Genomic DNA, 25,872 nt, shown 5'->3' with positions numbered 1-25,872 from the left:
GCGCTGCCCCGCTCCAGTACCCGCCGCCCTCCATCCCGCGGCAGGGCTTAAGGGACGCGGCACAGCCGCCCCTCCCAGAGCCAGGCGCACCTGCCGGGGGCAGGAGACAGCCGGGGAGGTCCGGAGCGGGAGCGGGGTTCGGATCGGGATCAGGACCGGCACCAGCACCGGGAGCGCTCCCGAGCTCCCGCTGCCGCCCCCGCCTCAGCGCAGCCCCCGCGCTGTCCCGGCGTGCCCCGCGCGCCGCGCGCCCCCGCCCTCCCCCACTTCCGGTGTCCGGCAGTGGCAGCGCCGCCGGCGGCGCCCCCGCTCCCCCGGCGCAAGGGGAGGGGGGCGTGGCGAGGGGGCGTGGCCGATTGAGAGGTCGCCGCCCAATCACCGCCCGCCGCTGGGGGAGAGTGGGCGGGGACAGCGCCGGCACGCGCCGCGCGGCCCCGCCCCCCCGCGCCCCCCCCGCCCGCCGCGGGCTCGCGCCCCGCGCGCCCGAGGGAGCGTCGGGAGCGCGCCCGGGCGCCCCCCCCTTCCCCCCCTCCGCCGGGTTCTCCCCCCCCCCCCCCTCCTCCGCCCTCCGCCCCCCCTTCCCCTTCCCCTCCCCACCCGGGAGGAGAGGCACGGAGTGACCGACGGAGCCACCGCTCCGGCCGCTCCGACACCCCGCTCTCCTCCATGGGGCACAGGTAAGCGCGCCGCCCCCCGCCCCCCGGGGCGAGCGAGGGTCGCCATGGCCGCCCCCCCACCCCTCGAGGGGCGGCGGGGAGCCCCCCCGCCTCTCCCGCACCGCCGCCCCGGTGTTATCCCCGTTATTATCGCCCTTATTATGCCCGTTTTGCTCCCTATGCCCGCTTTTATCCCCGTTTTTATCCCCGCTATTCCCCCCACTGGCCGCCCGCCGCGGGGGGAGCGCGGCCGGTCGCGCCCTGCCCGCCGAGGGGGGCACGGAGCCTTCTTTGGGACGCGATGTCCTATTTGGTGTGGGTGGATGGCTTAACTTGGTAAGTGCCGGGTTTAACCCCCCTCCCCCGGCCCTCCCCTCCCCTCGCTCCTCCGCCCGCCCCCCCCTCCTCCCCGTAACCTCCAAAAGGGGAATTTTCCAGCTGGTAATTTCTGCTGCGTCAACACCCAGCTCAAGGGAGAGGAGAAGAGACAAGGGGGCATTTTAACAGCAGCTCCACTTGCGGATAGCCAGCCTCAATCCCGGCTCCAGCATTAAAACCCTTTCCGCCCCCTAAAAACCAGCATCCGTGCAAGTTGGACTAAGAGTTTGTCAGGAGTGTGGTTCAAAACTGCTTGGAAAAAGGGATGAGGTAATAATACTGGTGAAGCATGTTGTATTTCTCTCTTTCTGCGTGTCTCTTTCTCTTTCTCCCTCTCCTCTCTCCTCTCTTTTTTTTTTTTTTTTTTTTTTTTTTTTTTTTTTTTAAAGCCAGGCCTGTTTTGGGTTATTGTCTCCCCCTAAAGCCAGACATAGATCGCCTGGCCTTGCCTCCATTTTAATTGCAGGCTGAAATGGGGGAAGTGACCCTCTTTTAAAAAAAGAAATACAAAAAACCCCAACAAGCAAACAAACAAAAAAAGCCTTGAAAGAATAATGCTGTTCCTTTGGGGGGGATATAGGTGATTTTTCATAAGGCTGTAACAAGTGCAAAAGTGGCTGGAAATGTTCTCTGTCATGCTGGGAAACTAGTGAGGTGTCCTCCCCTCTCCCCAGAAAAAAGTGCTGGTAGAATTTGGCAGAGGGGAGAAGGAGAGGTGCTGGGAAAAGCAGGGGTTGTGCTGCTGGATTGCCTTTGTGTCTCTGTAAATAGACATGTCAGTTCCCAAAGTAATACAAGTAGTGTCTGATAACTCAATCCCAGATGACAAATAGAGAATGGAGCAGATTTTCAGGACTGTAATAGTGGGAGGATTTCTCTTTTGAAACGGAGAGGAAAAAAAAAAGATGTTGGTACCTCCTGAGGAGGTTCTTCCCCGGCACGTTATTGTGGAGCGGAGCATTCGGACGGAATCCGGAGACATAAACCCATATTTATTTATTTTTACACCTGACCGGGGAAAGATAAACAAAGGAGAGTTTAACAGCTCTTTAATGAATTCCTCATGCTTTTTATTTTGCAATCTCAATGATTCATTTGGCAAGCCTTACAGAACGGGATTATTATCAGCATTGTTTAAAGCCATGCTAATTAGGAGATGTGTTTAGCAAACAGTGGTGTTGTAGACACCTGTACCAAAGTTCGTGCATGCGTTTTAATTGCATCACTGGTATCATTTTTAGCATTTAGTTGCTGTCATTGAGATGTAGGTCTCAGTTTGTGGACTCAATCAAGTATTTATTGAGTGTGGGTTCTCTGTATGCACAGATCAACCCTGCTACTAATGCCTTAAATGTGTTTTCTCAAAAAAGACAGGGAGTATTTTTTCTCTTTTTATTTCCCTGTGGGGATTATAAGAAAAGGCAGTGATACCCAAGAATAGTGAGAAAAACATAATTTTTGAAGAAGAAGCTTTCTGTGACTGGATAGCTCTTTCACTTTAATCAATACCTCACTTTTATGCTTTAAAAGCCTCTTTTAATTGGAAATAAAATTTGACTTTCCCCTTCTAAACTCTCTCACTGTTTGTCAAGTTTCATATTTTGAAATCCTTAGTGATGGAAAAAAAATGGGTGGAGTGTATTATTAGTCACAATATTTTCAACATGTGGTGAAGAATTACAGCTTTGAGGTGTTTCTTGGGAGCTGACAGGGAGCAGGCAGAGCAGAATGAGCTACAGGACAGGATTCAGGGGGCTCCCAAATTGCTGAAAAATATCCCGTGGTTTGGTGCGTTCATGGGATAACTGAAATAGAAAACGAATCTTTTGGTTTTGATGCAGCGTGTCCAGGAGGGGGAAACTCACTCACAGTGAAACTTCACTCGCGGTTGTTTTCAGAGGCTGTGTGTTTGCCTGGGTGCAATTTCAGAGTCAATTTCAGGCTGGTACCAAAAACGGGGCATTCTAGTAACTCTCACCTTAGGTGTTTATTTCTGTGCTTGAAATGCTGCTCTGATCTGGGGTGTGTAGGACTGAGCCTTTGAAAACATGACCTGTACTTGGGGTTCTTGGAGGAAAATGGGCCACTTTCTCCCCGTGGTCTTTGTTTTCTGGGACAGTTGTACAACAGTGGATATGTTCTTTGCGAGAGGATTTTTTTTTCCTTTTTTTAATATCTGGAAGTGCTTTGAGGAAAACCAGTTTAGCAGCTCCCCCCTCCCCAGCAGCCCTCTGTCAAAAGGAAAAATGCCTCATGTTTGGAAGATCTCTTAATTGCCTGCTTTTCCTCTGGTGATGTGCTGTGTTTCTGTGAGGTTCAGCATATTCTTTTTGTCTTTGCTATCCACTTGGGTGGATTTTTTTTTTAAATTTTTTTTTTAGATCCGTGTTTTTGAAGTTTCTAAGCAAAGTTTCCTCTCCTCCCAGCAGCAGCAGGCTGACACCCAATCCAAACTGCCACTGCCTGCTTTCAGGGCAGAATTATTTCATAAACAGCTCAACCTTTCCCAGGACATTTTTCCCTTCGTGTTGCTGGTTTTTCTGGCTGCTCCAGAGCGCTCTGTAACGCTTTCCAGACTCCCCCTAAATTGGTAAAAAAGCATTCACAGGGGTTTTCCATGCTCCTATTTTAATGGGCAAACAGAAGGGCAGGGAGAGAGGGTTTAGTTGAAGTCTTTGAAGACCTACCTGCAGTTGTAATGGTTATCCCACATGTCTGTTATAATTCTCAGGAGGCAGCAATCTGTGTCCACTCCTGGCTGGGAGCACTACCCTGGAAAATTCAGACACTTTACACACAGAGATTAATTCCATTTTTATATTTCGCTCCTGGCTTGCACTAGGCTGGAATGTTTTGAAGTGTGGAGCTCACCTGTGTTTTCTGTGTGTGATATTTGAAACTGGGAGTGTGTTCATAGTGAAAGCGAGCAGGTTGTGTGCACAGAGCAGGGGTCATGTTAGGACCTGAGGCAGGAATTTGGTCCGTAGGAAATCCTGCCATCCTACTGCATCCCCAAAGCATCTCTGTGGGAGTTTTGATGATATTTGGGCAAGCACACAAACAGTCAGGGCTCCAGTGTTAAAATTTGCTGCTTCACTTCACTTTATTCCCTTCCTGAGGATTTTTGTGTGTTTGTGTTTGCAGCCCCCTTAAACACATCCTTCAGTTGGGTTTCTCAGTTCCCTCTGGATCTGCACTCCTTTAGACAGGATGAGAAATAAAAGCCTGCATCACTTCATGTGGGGCTTCTTTCCTTGAGCTGCAAGAGGGAAGAATCTCAACTTCCCTAAACAGATCAATAGATTTCTGATTTGTGCTGCCTTGGATGCACAAGAGTGTCCAATTTAGAGGGAAAGCTGCTCTTTGGGACTCAGTTCCCATCCTCCAGCTTTGATTGAATGTGCTGGTGTGTAACTTCTTGTTACCCATTTCCCCTTCTCTGAAACAGGGGTTTACTCAGCTCTCCCAAACATTTTCAGTTATCCTGGTGAAAAATTGTACTAAAAGTGCTTATTCTTCATAAAGGCAAACCAGTGTGAAGTCCTGGGTGAATTCCCTCTGGGATGTGGTGGAGTCCAGAGGCTGTGGGTGGGGTTTGCTGTCCCTTACCAAGTCAGCTGTGGTGCAGTTATTTTCTGAACAGTTGCTTTAACTTTCTTTCATACCCCTGTATTTAAGAAACATCAGGCTGCTGCTGAGCTGCTGGTTTGGAATAGCTCCTGGGCACAGGGTGAGATCCTTGACAGCCATTCCAATGAGATGGAAATGTGTTCCCACTTGGCAGAGTTCAGTTGTGCATAGGTAAGGATGTCCCTGGCACAGGAGGGCAGAGGTGGCTTTGCTGAAATGTGACAGGTAGATGCTGGATGAGAGCTGAAATTCACCTTTTTGCCTTGATTTTTGGGGATGTGGCTGGCTTTTATTCCAGCCCAGACAGTGATGATCTTGTCCTGCTGCTCACTTGACTCGTGTGTGCCCTTGGGAAGAACAACACCCTGCAAATGTTGGAAGTTGTCCTGTGTTTGCTTTATAGTGACTCTGAGTTGGCATCTCCTGTATTGGAAAGAGGCACCAACGTGTCAAAAAAACTCTACAAAGACATCTATGAGCTTGTGTGTGAACTAAAATACACTTGTTAAGGAGAATGTCAGTGTGTACCAGGACCTCACCTGCCCAAGAACCCTACTTAGAAAATGAGCAGGGTATTGTATATTAAAGAATATATTTATACCTCTGTATATTGAAATACCTAGTTATCTTTCCTAATTATTTCCTTGCCATGTATTGAACAAACTGCATATTCCATCCAAGTGAGTTTGCTTCCTGGTATTTCTCACCCCATGCAGAAGGGCTCTGTAGAAAGCTGATATTTCAGTATTTCAGGGCTTTGGCTCACTCTCTTAGAGAAAAGGGTTAAACAAAATTTGCACCTTTTGCACTGATACAGCATCAGAGGAGATGCCTTCCTGACTAGTGCTCAGATCATGCCGTGAAACAGAAGAATCAATGGTCTGTGTTGGACATTAGGTGCTTAAAATATCCAAACCCAACTAATTTAAGTGCCAATAAATGAAGTAGTCAGGGCCCAGTTGCTCTTAACAGTCCTGCTACTATAAGACTGGAGAATGAGGTGGTGGCTAAATATAAAATGAGCTTTTTGACTTCCTTCTTGTTACCAATGTCTCCTTCTTGGCTTCACTCCCTCCCCACCCTTTTTTTTTTCCCTCAAATCTGGATTATGAGATTTGTGCTAAAAAGTAAACCAGGATCCTTACCCAAGGCACAGAGGGCTTGTCCCATGAATTACACAAACAGAATTAGGTTGTTCTCAGAGCCCTTCATGTGTTATCTTTAGTTTTGCTTTGGTTGATTCTTTTACTCTTAGATTGTTCATGACTCCTTGTGTGTCTTTTCTGTCTTTTAGGTGATCTTTCTCTTGGTTTTTACCCCCGATTTTCTTCTTTTTAAAAATCACCTCGTGATTCTTCCTCCTTTGGCTCCCTCCCCTTTTACATATTGAGTTTGGGAACTTTGGCAAAGATCCCCTGATTCAAAAGCCAAAAACCAATGAGAAAGTTTGGGGGAAACCATTCTTCAGGGCAATTCCCAGCGTGAAAAGTTTACAGTTCTCTAATCCTCTTTTTTTTTTAAGGTACTTTTTATGTTGTTTTTTTTTGACTAATAGATGCACAAGGGCAGAGGTTTTTTGCTTAGATTTCCTCTGTGTCTTTTTAAAGTAAAAACTTAAGATCTTGTAGGAGATCTTAAGGAGATCTAATGGCACTTGGACAGGTAAGTGTCATGTGAGCCACAGGCATTTGAATTTTTCAGGTTGTTTTTTAATCTTTGCTGCTAGATTAGCAGATATATCTGGAGTTAAATTCTTATATTTTTTTGATGTCACCAGGCTTCTCAAGCCTGGTACCCTGTGCCAGTTCTGCCAAGTTCTTGCTGTGTTCTACAGGGTCCATGTCATGAGTAGTGTTGGGTCTGTTCTTCTGGTGCACCCAGATGAGAGAGGGAGCAGAGATCAAAAACAGGGGAATGATTTGAGCAGCTGTTATTGTACCAGGATGGGAGACAGGCAGATGGACAGAGCTGGAAGTTCTGGGGAAATGAATAAGGGAAATGCAGAGGAAATGCAAGTGCAGTGGAAATATTTCTGCGGGCGAGCAGCTGGAACTGGGTGCGCACACCTGTGCCCTGGTGCAAAGGTGCATCCTGTGGGATCAGCAACTTGTTACCCACTGGAATATTGCATTTCAGGTGCATAGCTTTTACAGGCATGGAAAGTAAAGCTTCTGTTAGTTATTTACCTCTTCATTTTTGTGTTTGGGTTGTTTGTTTGGGGTTTTTTTTTTAAAGTTTTCTATGTTTGCAAGAGAAGCAAAGTGCTTTCCTCAGTACCTTTGTGGTTAAAATCTGGGGGTCATTGCTGGCTTTTGAAGGCTGTGATTGGGTCTAGCCGGATGGGAATAAAATTCAAATGTGTTCCTTTCACACAACATGGACACATGATTTTTCTGTAACCTTAGGCAAATATTTTGGTTTGGAGGGGAATCACTATAACCATGAGGTGAGATTAATTCCAACCCCATTTAAAGCTTGTGGGTGGCAGAGGGCACAGAAACATTAACTGAAACTTACATGTCAACTGAAACTATGTTGTTAAATTTTTTTTAAATCCTTTTATAAACTGCTGGTTTTTTAGAGTGACATTTTCAAAGCACTTCTGGAAGCATAGTCAGGATTTGTTGACAGTCTTAATACTGGTATGTTAAACTCCTTCTTTACATTAATACAAGGGCTAAATAATTTTTCCTGTGTGATTAATTATAGGAATATATCAGAATGTTGCTTGTTAAAATGGCAAACAGTGTTGTAAATGTGCAGTTATTTTAAACATTGCTTGTAATTGTGTGACACTGAAGGGCTTTGCATTGAGTTAAAATTTGGATTTTAATTTTTGCCTCCTACTCTTTCCATTCCCAAACACAGGACATCTGATGAACCTTCTGGAGCTTCTCAGCAGAGACCATTCTCCTCTCTTCATTGAAACATGCACTGTCCAGCTGTGAAACATTGCAAGGTTTATTTTTGCTGACAGGAAACACTTTCAAGTATCGGTAAGCTCTCAGCATTTCAAAGATATTTTTGTCATGTGGTGTAGGAAAGAGAAAGGGGACCTGGAGAGAACATTGTTATGGGAGCTGAAACTTCCTCATAAAACTTGACTTAACAATTATAACAAAGGCTCATTTAGAAATCTTGGTCATCTGCAAGAATTGGAGAAATACCTGTGGCTGTTCTGCTCCTTCCTTGTGGCAGAGGTGCCTCCATCCATCACAGTCCCTCAGTTCTCATCTGTTTGATCACAACAGGGAAACAGGTGCAGAGCTCCAAGCAAAGAAGACAAAGTGCAGGGCTCAGCTTTGCCATTTTTACCAATCTGTTCTGGCTCTTTTTGTGCTCTGGGACAGGTGTAAGTGAGAGTTTTAACAGTAGAAATACATACACCTTGTTACACTTTGCTAACAAAGTAGTTTCCCGTGTGTCTGGGTCGCTCTGGCTCCCTCACTTCACTCCTTTATTTTTTCTTAACTGTCCAAATAACAGCACTTAAAGGAGCTCGCCAAAACAATTGCTATGGAGAAGCAATCAGAAATAGAGAAAGGCAAGACTTGGCAGTCCAGAATAGAAACAGAGAACAAAGTCACTGGTGTTTGCTTCAATTGGGTCATATTTGTTTTCAAGATTTTCAGTTCTGCAGTTTGCCATAAGAATGCTTGGATTTTCCTAATTACTTTGTTTGTTTATTTGATATTTTATTTCACCTTCTATAATGGCATTAATTTGTGTTGGAAAAGCTTCCTTAACTTTTATCTTCTGATGTTTCCTTTCACAATCTGTTACTGCAGAAGGTCAGTCTTGAAATCACCAATATTGATTTATAGCTTATTTTCATTAAGAGAGCTAATCTGTGTATTGAGGATGTTTGAATGCAGAGATCAAAAAGGACTTTATTATTACTAACAATATGAAGTTTTGAATAAAGTAGACTCAGAAGTGTTAGATTTTAAATGTTGCCAGTGTGGTGTATATGCTACTCTGAAGAAAAGAGTCTGTTTTATACAAGAAAAATAGGTGTCTAAGATGATAGTTTTAGTGAATATGTCCTCACAGACAGAAGCCTTGGTGTAGTTGAACTATTCCTACTCCTTGTACCTTGTAACCATAAATACTCAGGTTTTCTCTGAGAAGCCTGTCTGTAAATGTGGCTTACTATACCTAAATATTTGTATTTTACACAAAACTTTACAAATCTTGAGATTGTTTGGTCTCTTTCCAGTGGCTGGTGTCAGCCACTAGAAAGTGGCAGCTAAACATTTTGAGAGCAAATTCTCCTGAGTGTTCCACTGCAAATTTCTTTCAGGAGCTGTTCTGGTAGCTTTTAAAGCTCAGGATTTTATAGGTCAGATAAGGTGAGTCTCTTTAAAGAGTCATTAAAGTGAGAATGTTTTGAAAAGCTCCCAAACAGGAAACCCTGTTGTTCAAGGGTCTGCTTGAAGTTTTAGTAGCTAAAATTAGACCTTTTTGTTCCCATACCTTTAAGAAGTAACTCTTGTTTACATTATTACAAAGTGGTAGCCAGACTTTAATTAATTTCAATGTATTGATATGCTTGGAGTTGACTTTTTTGGAATTCATTAAGTCACAAGTAAGGATGCCATAACTGTGAGTTTGGAGGGAAAGGACTTCAAAACATTTCACTGTTACTTTATTGCTAATAATTTGTTCTGGTTTTGTTTTTTGTCATAGTTCTGTCTTTCTCCTACAAGAGTTCACACCAGTGCTGTCAGAAGGTCACAAGCAGGGCACTACCTGTGCTGCCCTGGGGCTGTTGATGTCCTCAGCTGTTGTAGGAGAAACACTAGACCTGGAACCCAGTTTGTTACTGGTAAGAAGTAATTGTCTTGGATTTCATTTGTTTATTTATTCAACATTGCAGTTTACATGTTTTCATTAACTAAATCTGCAAAAATCACTTGTTACTTTTAATAACAATATAGCAAGATATGCATATCTGGTCTTTTTTTCCCTCTAAAATTTTTAACTTTACAGTTTCTAAATTTTGAATTCTAATTACTCTCCTCCCAAAATGTGGAGGACAGCAGTTTTCACTTACCTCTCATTTTCAGTCCTGGTTTTCTCTTGAAATTCTTCATGTGCTGTCAGAGCTAATGAAGGTTAATAAATGGATTTTTCTCTGAAATCCTGTGTTTTGATTGCCCTTTTTTGCTGTCCATCTCCTGCACATTGGCTGACCCTTAACTTCAGGTGGATAGTTTGACAAGTGGACGGCCACAGCCAAGTCTCTGGTTTAAAGTTTGGGAGTAGAGTGAAATGTTCAATGATGACTCCCTGCTATTTTAAGTTGTGCTGCTAGAGTTAGATTTTCCTTGTTCTTGTTTGGACTGTGGAAACAAAGCTTTAATGGATGGTGAAATGCTGGAAGCGTGCAATGTTCTACTCTGCTGTTTGAACTTTACTCATGGACTTTCTGGATTGTGTCTGCTACAGATTCTAAACAGAGATATTGTTTTAATGTTCTCTATGATGGGGCAATGTTGGCTTGAAGTTGGAGAAATTTTAGTGAATCCTGAGCAGACCAATGTTGATAAATTTGTGTAGGGATTTGGGGCTCTTTTTGCCCTGCAATCACTGACGATTCAGTGGGGCTATCAAGTTTGGTAATGAAAATGGAATTAGTATTTTTCTTTAAGTTCACTGAAAATCACGTGCCTCCCAAATCCCTGCCCTTTCTGTACTTCTATAGTTCTTCTCAAGGTGAATGGTGAAACTTTTATTTTCTTCCAGCCCATGAGCCCCTGCAGTGTTGGGCTGCAGTTAAACCTTCCCATCCCTGCTCATCAGGGAGAAGTGCTGCTCCTTGTTTGCCTGAAACCCTGAGCCCTGAGTGACCCCTCTGGCCCAAGGCTCTGGTTTGAGCTATTTACAAACATCTGCCTCCTTCTCCTCCAGTTCAGAGTTGTGGTTGGGATGACCAACTTAAAAAACAAGGGATGATTGGTTTCAGGAATCAGAATAGGGTAAAGGAGTTTCTTTTTTGGCAACTGTTCATTTTTGTAAGCTGTTACTTATATCTATTTAGGACAAAGATGATAATGTGAATGTAATTTGATGTTATATAGTATCAAGAAATTGAAACTCTTTCAGAATTGTGTGCTGCTGTTCCTCAAACACAGGTGTGAGAAAACACTGCTGTTGTGGAGATTTGTGCTTGTGAAGCTCCTGAGCAGTGTCTTTGCAGAGTTACCCTCCATGAAGATTGAGTCTCCTTTTTCTCTCCTTTACTGTTCTTTTCAGTTCCTAAGGGGTTTTGTTCTCCATTCTTTTCAGCACAGGGCAGATGGGGAGTAGGAATCCTGTGCATTTCTGTTGTCTTTAACTGGATAAAAGTGGAACTTGCATGCACACAGTGTCTTGTTGTGCAAGGAAGCATTTCAAGCCCAATCTCACCTTACAGAGCTCCTTTGCAGAGGAATTTTAAAAATGTTGGAATGTCTTGGGAGTGGAAACATGGACAGGACACAGGGGAAGCAGAGAAGTGGGGTGTGTTTGTTGGGTTTTTGTGTAATAAAGCATTGGAGTGAATTGGACTTCTTCCTTAATCTGTTTTTACTTTTCTCTGAAGGGAGAGGGGGGAGGAAACAACACATTTTTGGTTAAATTCCAGTTGGCATGTTTTCTCTAGGGAGCAGAGTGGTGGAGGAGTGCACTAGTGAGCATTTTGGTGCTCTTCACCTTTGGTCCTTGGTTTTAAGTGGAGAAACATGCTGAGAAAGTTGATACAGATGAAATGCCATGTAGTTTAAATCTTCAGTTCTCTTACATTCTCAGAAAAGAAAAAGTAACTAATCAACAAATCCTAACAACAGCAATCCCCCCCCCCCCAAAAAAAAAAAAAAAACAACCAAAAAAACAAACCTCTCTCCAGGCCTTTCTTTCCCCTGTTTTCTTTCTGAGGGAAGGAAGTTTATTTTTGTCCCAACTATTTCCCAGGGGACTGCTCTGTAGAGGATTTTCTGTGCAATTCGTTTGTCATCTGTGACTTTTTGTCAAAATGTAAGTAATGCACCAAGATTTAGCTACAACAAATTTGTTCCCCCTAATTTTAGTGATGTTAAGATTTTGGTTAGGAGACTCATTCCTGGACTGAGAAATTTGCCAATAAATAAATATTTACTCTTCTTAAAACCTTTCCAATGGGAAGTGAAGTGTGATTTAGAATCCTACTGTGCCATTGGATGCTATTTCAATGTTTAAATAACTGTACTGGCAGTGCAAAATAAACCACTTTCATAGGTTCACTCTAGCTAGGGTTAAAGATTGTATAAATTATTTATGCTTACTTCAAGACCAGGGTTTTCTGATATGAGAAATAAAAGCAAGCCTGTATTTTATAGAAGTTTGCATGAAAGTGACTCTTAAATCTGCTCACTTTCTGTTCTTTTTGCTGTTAAGTGCCATGGTTTGGTTTGGGACTTTTTTTTTAGTTCTTTTTGGAGGAGTAATAGACTTGAGTTACTGTACTGCCTGTGAACTGGCTTATGAAGAAAGCCTGATCTGCTACAATTTTATTTTGTGGAAAATCTTCAGCTGAGCTTTTCTAGTTCATTGGCTTCCTGGAAAGTTTTGTCATGGCCATGTGGCCTAAAGAATTCTGGTAGATGCTCAACTTTTAAAGCCTTCATGTACTAAAAAGACCTGAGATAAACCAAAAGAAGAATCATTAATCTTTGAGGTCTGTTTCTAAGAAATCTCCAGTTTATTCCATCTTCACTCTGCTTCTGCAGAAGTTTGAAGGGTGCAGCTTTTCTGAAGAAATCTTTCCACAATGTTTTTTAAGTGGAAATAAATATCCTTACCAGGGAAAGGAAAAAAAAAAAAAAAAAAGAAAAACAAACCATCAACAAGCCACAAAACAGCATGTGAAATTGGAACACAAGAACAGGGTTTTAAAGCTTCCTGAATTTTTAACTACTAGCAAATTGCCTTAAATTTAACTTGGATTAATTCCCTGGTGATCCTTGACATTAAACGGATGTTCTGGTTTGACATGGGTAGACAGAAAACTAATTAATTCCTCTGAATTTGAGGCATATTTAATTTTCTCCCCTAAAGACCTCTTGTTTAAAAGGTACAATGCTGTGACAGATGTTTGATGTGGAGTGATGGGTGTGAGGGAGCAGACCTTGTGACAGAGGAAGATCAAGACATCTACAGTAATAATTCCTGATTTGGAAACTGTTACATTTTATTGATTACAGCGAACACGGGAGTATCCACCTCACTGCTTGCTTGAAGGAGCTGTAATGTGCCCACCTCAGTGGTCAGGAAGGAGTCTTGCAGAGATTTTTGTGTCCTTGTGTTTAGTAAGAATTCCCTGGTATCTTTTCTCTGACTTTATCTTCTATTTCCTAAAGAGATGAGCAAGAGATCCATCCATCCATCCATCCATCCATCCATCCATCCATCCATCCATCCATCCATCCATCCATCCATGTCAATGCCTGAACCTCAAACTGCTCCAGTCTAAACCAAAAGTAGCAAGAGACATATTTGAAATTCTGTATTTCTGCCACAGGAGCTTAAAACAGGACAAAATGTATCTGAAGTGAATGTTATCAGTGGGGGGGAGACCTGACCCAATGAACTAAACTGAATAAATGTATGAGATAGCGAAGAAATAAAATCTCAAGGAATTGATACCATTTCCAGTTCAAGACTATTTCCAGTTCAAGAAGGAAAAATGTGCAATAAATTCACAAGAGCAAGTGGAGACATTGACAAATACTGTGATGCTAATCTGTATGAAGTTGAGGAAGAGAAAATTACCCTTGTAGGATATTTCCTGTCCCTCCTCCCCACAGTTCCTTGGAGTTCATGCAGGAATATGGATTTTAATATCCATGAAGGAGCAGTGAAAGGAAATGCCATATCCAGAACATTCTGACCCTTTCCTCACTGTGGGCTCTGAGGTTTTCTTCCATCTTCCCCTGAATTGTGTGGATATGGCAGCTGTTGGAGACACGACGGGTGATGGACAGCTCACTTTATCCTGTGTGGCAATTCATATTTCCTGAGGGGACTAAGCTGACTCTTCAGCTCCTAAAAGTAGATGCAGTAGTGGTTTCTGGAATAAAGACAAAACTGAGCTGTCACTCTGCTTTAAGAGGTGGTTCTTTCCAACATGGAGATGTTGGGAAGTGCTGGCAGCCACCTCCAGAGCCTGGCTTAGAGAGATGCTGTGCTGGCTGGTGCCATCACAACCTTTTCAGGCCAAACACCTGAAAATTAATTTATTTTTCTTTCCATACTCCCCATCCTTGATTCTTGGTTTGATTTTCATTGATTTATTTTGTTTATTTGAGGCAGAGATGGTGTCTGGGTGAGGATTTGGTTTGAGGTCTCTGGGCAGATTTCTGTGGTAAATAGGTGTGTGCAGCCGCACTGGTATTGACCTCTTTCAGTTCAATAAAAAAAAAGAAAATATTGGCTTCTCTGTGCAGTCTGTGCTTAATTCTGCGGAAAAGCTGCATGGTTTGAAGTGGATGAACACAGTTCATCCTGCCTGTGTTGCAGGAAGAAGGTCTTTCCTCTCTAGAGGGAAGCAAACATTTCTCAAAGATCAGGGACCAGCTGGCCTTGCAAATTAGGATTTTTTGGGGCTGCAGAGAGGCAGCTCCATCCTTGAAGAACTGGAGGAGCTTGGAGCAGTCTTGCATAGCTTGAACTTTTGAATCATCAGGTGTCTCTCTAGGAGAAGGTTCCCTCCTCACGGATGTTCTGTGGGCTGGGAGGTGCTTTTCCAGCCCACAGTGACTAAACTGCAGCTATTTTGCTCCTGCCAATGATAATAATAGCACAGGGCAGGGGAAGGGGGCAGGGTACTTGTGGATCTGTGTTCCACAGCCCAGGAAACACACTTGAATGTGCCAAGGAAACTTCCTGAATCTCGGCTGTGCTGCCCACTGCTGCGAGCCAGTGGGAGCAGATGGTGCTGAGCTTGTGTGTGAGCTCTGTGCATGTTGGAAAGGTGCTCCAGGCTGGGAACTCCTCCTTAAAGCCAGTGCTAACCCTGAACCATGTGTGCTTTAAGGCTGTACGACCTCAGAGGTTTTGTTTTTATAAGTAACAACCAGTAGCTAAACCCAAGCTTCTGATGAGTGTGCCTGCACATAACAACATTTGGAACTGGGTCCAATTTACAGTTGTGTGTTGACATGTGGACACTCATATCAATTCTACAGTTGGGACTTTTTGTATTGGAACAAATTTTAAGCTTCTGAGAGAAAGGACTAAACTATCCTTCACCTTGGTGCTCTTAAATAGTTGGACTATTAAACCACTGTTCTGTGGTAGATAAATCTGTATAATAAGTTCCAAAAAAGTGGTATAATCTAGAGAAAATGGCAGAATTGAATGCCAGAGGATTTGTAAAGCTGTGACATCAAAGGTAAATAAGGAGTTGCAAAGATAGTAACTGGAAAAAATTCAATCTGAAAATCCTCACACTGCTGATTGCTGTCAACATTTAGGACTTCTTTTCTGTTTAGGGGTGTAAGAGGAGGATAAGCTGGAGCATAACTTAAAAGATACCTTGCTGCTGGCACCAGCTAGCCTTTTATTTTGGATAATACTGCCAAATTTTATGAAAGGTGTTCAAGTGCCCTGTGAATTTTTCTCAGCTTCATGTTGGTCGTAAGGATCCTTTCTTTAGGTGATCATGAGAAGTTCTCTACTCGGTATCTGGGGGTGGCTGCAGGGTAAACTTGGAGATGTAAAGCAAGGAAATAACAGGTTTATTGCACAGTATTGCTTGTAAGTAGTTCAGCTTCAAATAACGTTAATTTCATTGTTGTTATCTATTGCCAGTTTAGTTTGGGTGGGGACTTAGAGCTTGTCTTGGATTTGCTTGTTGCTCTTGTGACTTTTAAACTATTTTTACAGCCCCTCCACGGGAGTATAACAAGGGAAGTGCTGGGTTCAATTGGCTCTTGCTGTTTGAGGATTTCAGCTCCTCTATGTGCTGCACACAATGCTTGTTCCCTTGAGGAAAATGTGTTACAGTGTGCCCCTCAGTAGGCTGTGGGCATCTGAGCATGGTTTCAAGTGCAGTATCTCTTTCAAAACCAGATTTCAACAAATTCACAGTAAAAACTGACAGCTGTTCTTCTCTGCTTACTTCAGATGTTTTTTTTTTTTTACAGTTTGTAGTAATTTAAAGAAACATTTGCTCTGGGTTGTTACCAGCCACTGGAGGATTGGCTTCAAATCTAGTCCTTTTTAATGTAAATTATTTGAAGTCTGGCCAAAGTAAGGTGCATTTTGTAATGATTGTGGAGGCATTGCAGGCAGTAGCTGTGTTTGTGGCACTCATCCCAGATGAACTCGTTGCTTCTTTTGGTACAACCTGGGTTTTGTCTCAGCCTTGTCTTGGATTTTGTAATCCTATCATTTCCTTCCCCCTGCAGGACTTGTGGAAGAGGAAACATAAAGATCTCCAGATGAATAACCGAAAGGAAGATATGGAAATTGCTTCCCACTACCGTCACCTGCTGCGGGAGCTGAACGAGCAGCGGCAGCACGGCATCCTCTGCGACGTCTGCATCATCGTGGAGGGCAAGATCTTCAAGGCTCACAAAAACGTCCTCCTGGGCAGCAGCCGCTACTTCAAAACCCTCTACTGCCAGGTGCAGAAAACCTCAGACCAGGCCACAGTCACCCACCTGGACATTGTCACCGCCCAGGGCTTTAAGGCAATCATTGACTTCATGTACTCGGCGCACCTGGCGCTGACCAGCAGGAACGTCATCGAGGTGATGTCGGCCGCCAGCTACCTGCAGATGACAGACATCGTGCAGGCCTGTCACAACTTCATCAAAGCAGCTCTGGACATAAGCATCAAGTCTGATGCCTCGGAGGACCTCGTTGATTATGAGCTGGGAGCCCCTTCCAGCAGCAGCACGGACGCTCTGATCTCGGCAGTGGTGGCTGGCAGGAGTATATCCCCATGGCTGGCTCGGAGAACCAGCCCAGCAAACTCCTCTGGGGACTCAGCCATTGCCAGCTGCCACGAGGGAGGGAGCAGTTATGGGAAAGAGGATCAAGAACCAAAAGCAGACAGCCATGAAGACATTTCATCCCAGTCTCTCTGGGCTAGTGACATGGGCTATGGGTCTATGCGTATCAAAGAGGAGCAGGTGTCCCCGTCCCACTATGGAGGGGGTGAGCTGCACTCTGCCAAGGATAGTGCAATACAGAGTGGGTTCTCGGAGCAAGGAGGGGATGGCTGGCAGCCCACGGGCCGCAGGAAGAACAGGAAAAACAAAGAAACTGTCAGACATATAACACAGCAAGTGGAGGATGACAGCAGGGCAAATTCTCCTGTGCTGCCCCTTTTACCTGCCTCAGGATGGCCGTACAGCAGTCGAGACCCAAGTAAGTCATTCTTCCAGTTTTTGGGGATGAAAACGTTGAGTTAATTAGATCTGTTTATGGGATGATCTTATCAGCCTCTGAAATAGGAGCTTGCCAGAAATACAAAAGTGTAGAAACTTGTATTGCCAGCAAAAGAGAAGCACCAAGCACTGTGTGGTTCAGTCAGGAGCCCCAATGGAGGTTGGTCCTCCTGTAAAAGTGGTGGTTTTGTTTTGGCTTTGAACGACATGAATCACCCCAAAACCACCCCTAAGTGTTGGAATTAATGAGAGAAAAGGTCAAAAGAATTTATTTTAGCAGGTGTGGACATTGATGTCAAGGTTGAAGAATTTTCCTTTCACTGTATATTGATGAGGTAATTACACCACACACGCAGGTGTAATTTAGTCTTACCGATAGCATCTTCAGAATTTCCTGATATTCAGGTGTCACTTTCTCTTGGGTAAGAAAACCACCATAGCTTCTTGCTGGTAAATGGCAGGATAAGTGTTTGGTAACTCTCAAGAACAACATGTTTTTCTGAGGCATCGCTATGGCTTCAAGTGCATTTTGATGTGTGACTGCTTGTGGTCTGAGACGAGTGGCTGCGTTTAAAGTGTGTAGCCAGTAAGAAAATTGTTTTCTTGACTTCCTTTGAATCTTCAGTAGTTACTTTTTTTTTGTCTCAAGATAACTGGCCTGTTTGATTAATTAATCTGTGACAGTAAATAGATTCAGGAATGCTTCTGGACTAGGAGTTTGGTGTTTTTTTCTAAGAACTTATGGGAGTGTGTTAGTAAACTCTCTCAAGCTGACTTCAAGAACTTTGTGCTGTGAGTTAGCCTGTGTTTCATTGCATACCAAGTCAGGCAGGAGAAGGGTGTGGGAGATTATAGACTTTTATGTTGCCAAATTTGGATTAAAAAAACAATACAAAGAGTACTGAAAGTCTTAAAAGTCTTTATGGGTTGAAAAAGGAGGTTGAAGTTGCTCACATATTGGAGTTTAAATGTGGTTTTCATTGAACAGTAATTCCGCAAATGTCTTGAGATTTATTATGTTTTATGGTTATCTGCTGCAGCAAGATAATTGCATGTAATTATTCTAATTAGCTGATGATAAAATCTAAACAACGTCATTTAAAAGAAAAATGCAAGATAATTTCAGGCAACAGTGATTTATGAAGAATCTCAATTTTTGCAATGCATGTATTTTATCCTTGTTTTGAGTGAAGACTCAGCATGGATTGCTTGGTCTCTGTTCTCATGCAACTATTTTTCATTTTCCATGGCATCCCCTAGAAACAGCTCCATCACTTGTGCTGTCTGAGGGATGTGGGTTTGGACAGGTACCTGCAGTGAAACCCATTTTGGAGTGGCTGCAGAAACAGAGCTGCAGCTCTGATCCTCCTGGAAAGCTGGGTGCAGACTGAGTATCTTTATGGAAAATAGTGCACAACAGCAGAGATTCCTGGAAGCTGAATGAAACTTAGATTATTTAATTCCTAATTGTTAAGGAATTGAATTGCAGTGGCTGCTCTCAGATGAGAGGAAGATGGCTCGAGGGGTTGACTCAGCACAGTGCTGAGACAGCATGAGGCACATCAAATTATTTGTTCCAAATCTTGCCTTAAATGCAGTTTCCAATAAAGGAGGTGGTTTCAGTGGTGGGAAAAGGGCAACTGGATGGTGATGGTTGGGGGAAGAGTTTCAATATTCCAGCAGTAGTGCTGGTAAAAGAAAAGAAAAAAATGAGCAACAAGACTTCTTGCTGTCCAAAATGAAAAATGAACAGGTTTGGGGGCTGCCTGTGCTGGCAGTGGCAACTGGGAGAGAGCAGTGTGTCCATGAGGAACAAGGTGGGGGTGTGGAGACTGAGCTGCTCTGGGCTCCCCAGATTGGCCATCTGGAGAGGTGAATGCAGGTGAAATTCTCATTTCTGCCCTGCTGGACTGGGAGGTTCCTCTGCGTTGTGGGGCCTGAAATTGTGGAATGGGTGCATGTGGGCTTAGCAGCAGGGATTGTCCCCGCCCGTGTGGTAGGTCAGGTTGTGGTGTCTTTGGGGATTTTTTCAGTATGATTTCAAAGGATTTGAGATCCATACGTGTTCAGTTTTGGTTAACCTTGGACACCTTGTCCACAGACAGACAGCCTCTCTCTCTCGGGTTGTGATAAACCTGTGGTTTGGGGAAAATCAAATGGGCACTCAGGTGAGGCTGCTGATCTTTCACTGTGAATTAAAAGCAACCCTGCTACCCCAAAAACATCCCTGTCTGGGGCACTGCAAGCAGCAGATCTTCTGCTCTTGCATGGGTATTTCCCATATTCAGCAGATGGGAGATTTTTCCCAGCAAACTTCATATCCTGAGCTACAGGGTAGTGCTTAGGCTGGATTTTGGTACCCCAGATTCTTCCCTCTCCTATTGGAATTCAGCAGTGCTGTAGGGGTGTTGCAGATTTGACTCCTAAGTGTGAAGAATAATTGATTTTCTTGTGTGCAAATTGGTAATGACACAGTGCAGACACTTATAACAAGTATTTGGGCTGTGCTTAAATTTCAGCTTGAAGTTGTCTTTGATTTAGTCATGTCAGGTTTCATTTCTGAAAACAGACTTCATAGTCTGGCACTCTCTTTTACCTCATTTATTTAGAAGTATCCCTATCAGCAATGTACACAGCTAAGATGGAAAGCTACTCACTCACTGAGGAAATGGGTGTTGAATGTTCTTTCAGAAGTAACTGGGAGGAAAGAAAGTTACCTAGAACTCTCTGTTGTTTGAGGCTTGTTCACTTTTCTGATCCTATCAGTTATTTTAAGGTGCTGCTTGCTAAGGCTGAAAGTTCTTGCTGAGTTCACTGGGATGGTTTACAAATGCCTGTCTACTGCTGGGCTGACACAGACATTGCATTCTGAAAATGCAAAAGCTGATTAGGGAGAATACTTCTTCACAGCTCCGTCTTCCTCCTGAAATTGTGTAAGGTACTCTTTTGATCTTGGTTGCAAACAGCACTGCATTTCAGCAGCATTTTGGAAGAGGAAACTTGCAAGTAACCATTGCATCACCCTTTAAGTACAGTGATTATTTGGGACAGATATTCAAAAATGAAAAATATACTTCCTACTCCTCTATTATATATAGGATTATTTAATTCCTGTTACATTGCAAAGAAGTACATTGCAGTTATTGAAACTTGGCTTTTGAAACAACTCAGCTCATTCACACTCAGCAGTGGTGCTGTTATCAGTGGGAAAAAAACATTCTTATCAGTACAGGCAAGTGTATTAAAGCATCACAAATATTTAAGTAGACTATTTAAATACAAATCAATGATATCTCAAAAAAAGACAGAGATTTTATTTAAATTGAAAGGGTAAGAAAATTCTTTGTGAATCCATTGATTTCCCATATGCTGGTGGGGTGCTGTTGAGAGTTTTTGAATCTGACAACATTGGAGATTAAAATAAAAAGGAGTGTCTGGAGTAATCTTATTAATGTTAATCTAACATAATGGAAACTGCAAGAGATTGTTAATGTCTGCCATGAAGATTGTCTTTTTCATCAAGAAAGAATGATCAAATGGGATTTGCAGAACAATGCAAATGCAAAACTGAGGTGCAGGATTGGGGCTGTGATTCAGCTCTCAGTTTCTCAGGGCAGTGTCAGTCAAACACAAAGCTTGATGAGCACCATCTTTTCATGCTAGTCTCTATTTATTAATTTGGACTGTCTGTTTAGCATCAAACACATTAGATTTTGTCTTTCTCATCCTGTTTGAGTTGTTCAGGATGTCAGTCTGTCATTCCTTGTAGGAAACATTCAAATATATGTTTTCCTCATCAAGACACATTAACTTGAAGCAGCAGTTACTCCAAAGTAAACTGAAGGATGGGCTTTTATAAATAATAACTTTCTTCATAATTGAGCCAAGAAGAATTTCCTCCATGGACTTGCCAGAAGAACAGGTCTGCCTTTTATTTTATGCCTTTTTCTTAAATTTTAGAGGTTTTCTAAAGATCCATGTTTTTTAGTTTTTGTTAGTTTTCATGTCAAAGATGCTTATGAAATTCAGAAGTAGTCTTGTGCCTTGAGCATCTTTATTTGCCTTAGGTTCCTGTTCCTTTAACCTTGCTGGATAAAAGTTTTTCAGGATTACACATCTTGAGGCGTACAGGATCAGGTGGTGTTTGGAAAAGAGACTGGATATCTTCACTGTTAAACCAGCAAAGTGTTGCTGGTTTTGCCTCTTCATGTAATGGAAAACTGTCACTTGAAGGGTGTCTTCTGGAGAATTTATTGACAGCTTTATTAATGTGTTAGTTCAAGCATGGTAGTTATGATTCAGGAATTTATTTCCAAGGAAATACTCCCACACAGCTTCTGAGTGTTTGCACCCAAAAGCTGCAAGTGAATTTCTGTGTGCCAATTGACTGTGAAATGAAGCTAATTATTTTAAAAACAGAGCAGCCCTTTCTAAAGGCACCACAGTTTGGGAACTCTTTTCTTTCCTTTAACACATGCATTGGAATTGCTGTGCTCTGTTCAGAAGAGCTTCAGGACTTGAGTAAGCCCAGAGTGGTGACCTCCATGGGAAGGACAAGCAGGACTTTGCTGTATCCTCCTGACTTTGCAGAGCTCACAGTTCCTTTAACATTTTCCCCATCAAAATCTTTAATTATGCACAAGTTTCCTCCCTCCTGGTGGGGAGCTGTTGCAGTTGCTGCTTTTCCAAAGCCACACGTGTGGCTGCAGTGCTGCTGCAGGAGCTCTGCTCCCCAGGAAGCCTGGAGACAGCTGCTCTCCTCAACATTCCCCATCCCTTCTTCTGTCCTGGTTTCCAGAGAGCAAATTATGATTACAGGAGCTGTTGGGGAGCACAGATGCTGAGCAGTTGGATCACATTGGGAGCTTACATTGCAAAAGGTTTCAGAGGCAGGCAAGGAAGAGCTTGCTCCAGATGAACTCAGTGAAGTTTCTGCAGGTGAGGTCTTTGGACCTGAGCACAGGCAGGTGAATGTGTGGATTGCCTTAGTACAGGATGATTTTATTTTTGAAACAAAGTTGGTTTTTTCTCAGCAAGCTACTGGGCTTCCTGTGACTCTGTCCCTTTATCAGCAAATCTTCAGATCTTCCCCTGATTCATATTTGCAAGTCATTATTAAATAAGTAATTCCCCTGAAAATTCCCCTGTTCCCGTTGTGGTATTTGGCAAACATATTGGTCCAACTAGAGGAATCCAGATTTTGCAAAATGAGAAAGGGGGGGAAAGATGAGTGTGGTGTTGGTGCTCAGGATTCAGGTGTTTAAGGAACTCCTAAAGATTTTTGCTTTGTTCTACAAGACAAAAATTAATGTATTGAAGGAGGTGCTAAGAGAAGTGTTGGAAGTGGGCAGTGTTGAAATTATCCAGCCAGAAAAGTCACTGGGACAGAATGCATTCAGTTACTCTTCGTTTAAATGGATTTTGCTTTGAAGAGAGGGGGTCTCCAGTCCACCTGCCATAGTCTGAGTCCTGGCTGCAATGGGAAAACTTCAGGTGTTAATGGTTTGTTACAGCCATGACTGAAAACTGGGCTGGCTAAAATTTCAGTTGTCAGATAAATCAAATTTTAATAATTTCCTACTTTTAGTTAGTTTCTTGGACCTTTTTTATGCCTCATTTTGGAAAGATCACTTCTTAAGCAGGATAGATGTTTTGGATTAAAACAGGTCATTGGAAAGGTGTTGGTAGGTAATAGTAAACTACAAATTGCCTGCCACTTGGAAAATTAAGTTAATTACAGCATTTTCCCACCTTCTTTTACAGCCATGACATTGCAGTTATGGTGCAAGGTGTTAAAATCTTTGCTACAATTGAGGGGGAGATATTTAGTTAGCCTGTGGCCAGTGATGCAGCCAGGCATGGAGGGGTTACAGCTCTGTGCTCTTGTGCCACCCCCTGAATTCTTTCTTAGCCCAAAATCGGCTTAGCCTGCATTCCTTGGGCTTAGGAGCTGCCCAGGTTCCTGGACCCTCTCTGGAACTCTTGGTGTGCCTGAAGCTGTGTGGAGGTGGCTGAGAGTTGCCTCAAAATGCAAAACCAAAGGAAAAAAACAAATTCCCTGACCCCCAAGACCACTGATCTGTGTCCATATTGGGAATTTAGCAGAGTGAATAATTCAGGTTCTCTATATCACCACAGCTACAGGCTAATGGAGCTATTAGGATACAATCTTTGCAGGAGTAACTTTGGAGTTTCTGTTATTGAAGGGTTAGGTCAGGTTATTTTCAAGTTTGGAAACTAAAATCATTGCTTTAAACCCAGACACACTTACTCCCTGGCTACACCCTGGCTTTAAAAAGGTTCCACCCTAAACCAGCTTTAGCTCAATGCTCAGTGTCTGTTTCCTTTCCCCACCCTGCATTCCATTTTCCCCAGGCTCCCAAGCCCTCCTCCTCCTCTTCCTCCTCCCCCTGGTAGCAGTTCTGATTCTGTTAATCTGTTTGAACTCCAGAGATCAGAGGCATTTCCCCTCTCTCTTATCACTATTTTATTTATTCCTTGTGCTCTTCTTTAGGGAGATCTCAACTTCTCAAAAACCTTTTACCCCTTTTTCGGCTCTTTACTTCGAAATTACGAGTGAGAAATCAAGAAGCTTTTAGCATTTTAACATAAATTCTATTCCTACTTTGCAATCAGCCCTGTTCAAGACATTAATTTCCTTATTTGCAGTGCTGCTTTTGCATTAAAATGTAGTAGGAATTAATTATGAAGATGCAATGCCTGGGAATCAAACCCAAGCTTTTCTGTACTGGTCTCTGATTAATTTTTTATTCTCTCTTTTTTTTTTTTTTTTTTTTCAAGGCACTTGTTTCTAAAGGTAAATATTTGTTCTGAGGATTTTCAGAGTTTACAACTCAGCATTCTGTCATATCATGAGCACTAATATTCATATTTAATGTGGTACTTGAATGCTTTATTTCTGTCCCTTCGTGTTTGTGTCTGCCTCTGTCCTGAGGAGCAGCAGGGAATAGTGTCACTCCTTTTATTGCCTGAATTAGGAGACTTGGAAAAAGAGGTTAAGCTTGCACTACTGTTAAAGTGATAGTCTCAAGTTACTCTACAATTCTCTGCATATTTTGGAGAAACAAGAGTGGCTTAAGGTATTTCTGCACTGCCCAGTCATTCCTTGCTCCAAGGATACTTTATTATCCCACTTTAGAATAGTTTCTAAAACAATTAACTCACCCAGTTAAACCATTACTCTCTTTTTTGGATTTATTCTGTTCTGTCTTTTTTAGGAAGATCAGCAGTTGGCCAGGTTTGCTCTGTAGCCCAAGGAACAGCTGAGTTGAGGTCACTGACAGGAGGTGGGGAAGCAGCAAAAAGCAGCAGGGTTTGGGCCAGGAGCTCCTTTTGCTTACCACAGGAAAGAGTCTGCAGAACTTGATTCAATGGTAGAAAAACAAATATTACGGGAAAGGGATGAAAATTGATTATTTTTTTCCAGCTACCTGGAGGAGTGGAGGAAATTTTCCAGTTATTTGTACACTGATTACTGTTTTGAGGAAGACAAAGATGGGGATACACTTGTGTTTGGAACATGCTGCAGGAACAGCAACATAAAACCAGGTCATATTTGTGTTGAACAAGGCTGGTTTATTTTAGCAGGAGTGTTCTAGAGCTGGTGAGGAGAATGTTTCTGTTGGTAAAACACAGAGAGTGATCACCCTATGGCTGTAGGCTGGAAAATTATATTGGAGCTGGCATGGGCTCCTTCTGAGCCCTCCAGAAACAGGAGCAACAGTGGAAATTGGCGCTTTCCTGCAGGACAGAGTTTTTCAGAACTCAAATCCTGACAGTCCCAGGTCACCCTGCTTTGAGTGGTGGTGGAGAAGCTGTGGTAGGGCTCAAACCTGAAAGAAGAGGGTTGGGAAAGCACAGCCTGAAGGACACCAAGATTCCATGAGGATTCACTTAAGAAATCTCGCAGACTTCAACATAAAGAGAGTTTTTAATGATCATATGTGTTGTGGTTAAATATCTATGTTTGCTTGATTGTTTCCTGCTTGAGGAAATTGGAGCTGATTCTGAATGCTGTGCACATTTATTGTATCCACATGGCTGCTGTTATGGTTGTAAAATAGTGCAAATCAAACCCAATATAGCTCATGGCATCACTTCCCCATGTAAATATTGCAGTGGGTGAGAATGCTGGGGTTTGCTTAACAAATAGTGAGTTGTGAAACACTTTTGGAAGATTTCTGTTAGAAAGGAGGAGGGAACTGAAATACAAACTTCAAGGATATTTTTAGCAGCTGGTAAAAGATTGTCATTTTTCTGCCAGCTTGTGTGCTCTTTTTTTTTTTTTTTAATTCCCAATCAAAAACCACACTATGAAATGAAAGCTATTTTTTCTTTTTTTATTTTTCCCTGAGAGTTTAAAAATTAATTGCCTTTTGTACAGAAGGAGATCAAGCCAAACCTTCCTAAACTTACACAAGAAACATCATCCCTGGAATTCTAGATAAAATCAACTGTCAGGCAGATACTTGACCCAGATAGGTAGAAGAACCTCAGAAAATTAAGTCTTTTATTTCACCTAAGTTTTTTTGGGTCACATTTTGTCAGTGCACCTGAAACAAAAGCTGAGTTTAAGTGGCTTCAGTGGCTCCCACTTTCCTTTGGTGCTGAATTGCACCCCCACGCTCTCCTGCAGTTGTTCCGGTGAAAATCTCTGTGTGACCATGTAGAGAACCACACAGGGGAACTGATCTGCATTTAAATATAACTTTTTTTTTAAATAAATCAATTTATTTTTAACATATTAGTTCCTGTCTCAAGTTCAATCACAA

The 25,872-nt window shown here is 42.7% G+C and overlaps 1 protein-coding gene across 2 annotated transcripts in view; it reads left to right on the top strand.

Moving 5' to 3' along the window:
* Positions 1–588: 588 nt before the first annotated feature.
* Positions 589–25,872, top strand: part of ZBTB46 (zinc finger and BTB domain containing 46) — a 48,549-nt gene continuing 23,265 nt past the window's right edge. The window contains exons 1-5 of one of the 2 annotated variants that reach the window (XM_058814685.1): positions 589–992; positions 1,124–1,304; positions 7,533–7,660; positions 9,354–9,492; positions 16,094–17,060. In XM_058814685.1, the coding sequence (XP_058670668.1) occupies positions 9,439–9,492; positions 16,094–17,060 (1,021 nt within the window). In that variant the 5' untranslated portion in view covers positions 589–992; positions 1,124–1,304; positions 7,533–7,660; positions 9,354–9,438. Of the gene's footprint in view, positions 993–1,094; positions 1,305–7,532; positions 7,661–9,353; positions 9,493–16,093; positions 17,061–25,872 lie in introns of both variants that reach the window. The other variant, XM_058814684.1, reaches the window with a different exon arrangement.

Source organism: Ammospiza caudacuta, chromosome 15, assembly GCF_027887145.1.
Source record: "Ammospiza caudacuta isolate bAmmCau1 chromosome 15, bAmmCau1.pri, whole genome shotgun sequence".
NCBI lineage: Eukaryota > Metazoa > Chordata > Aves > Passeriformes > Passerellidae > Ammospiza > Ammospiza caudacuta.
This window is presented reverse-complemented; position numbering and strand designations above follow the sequence as displayed.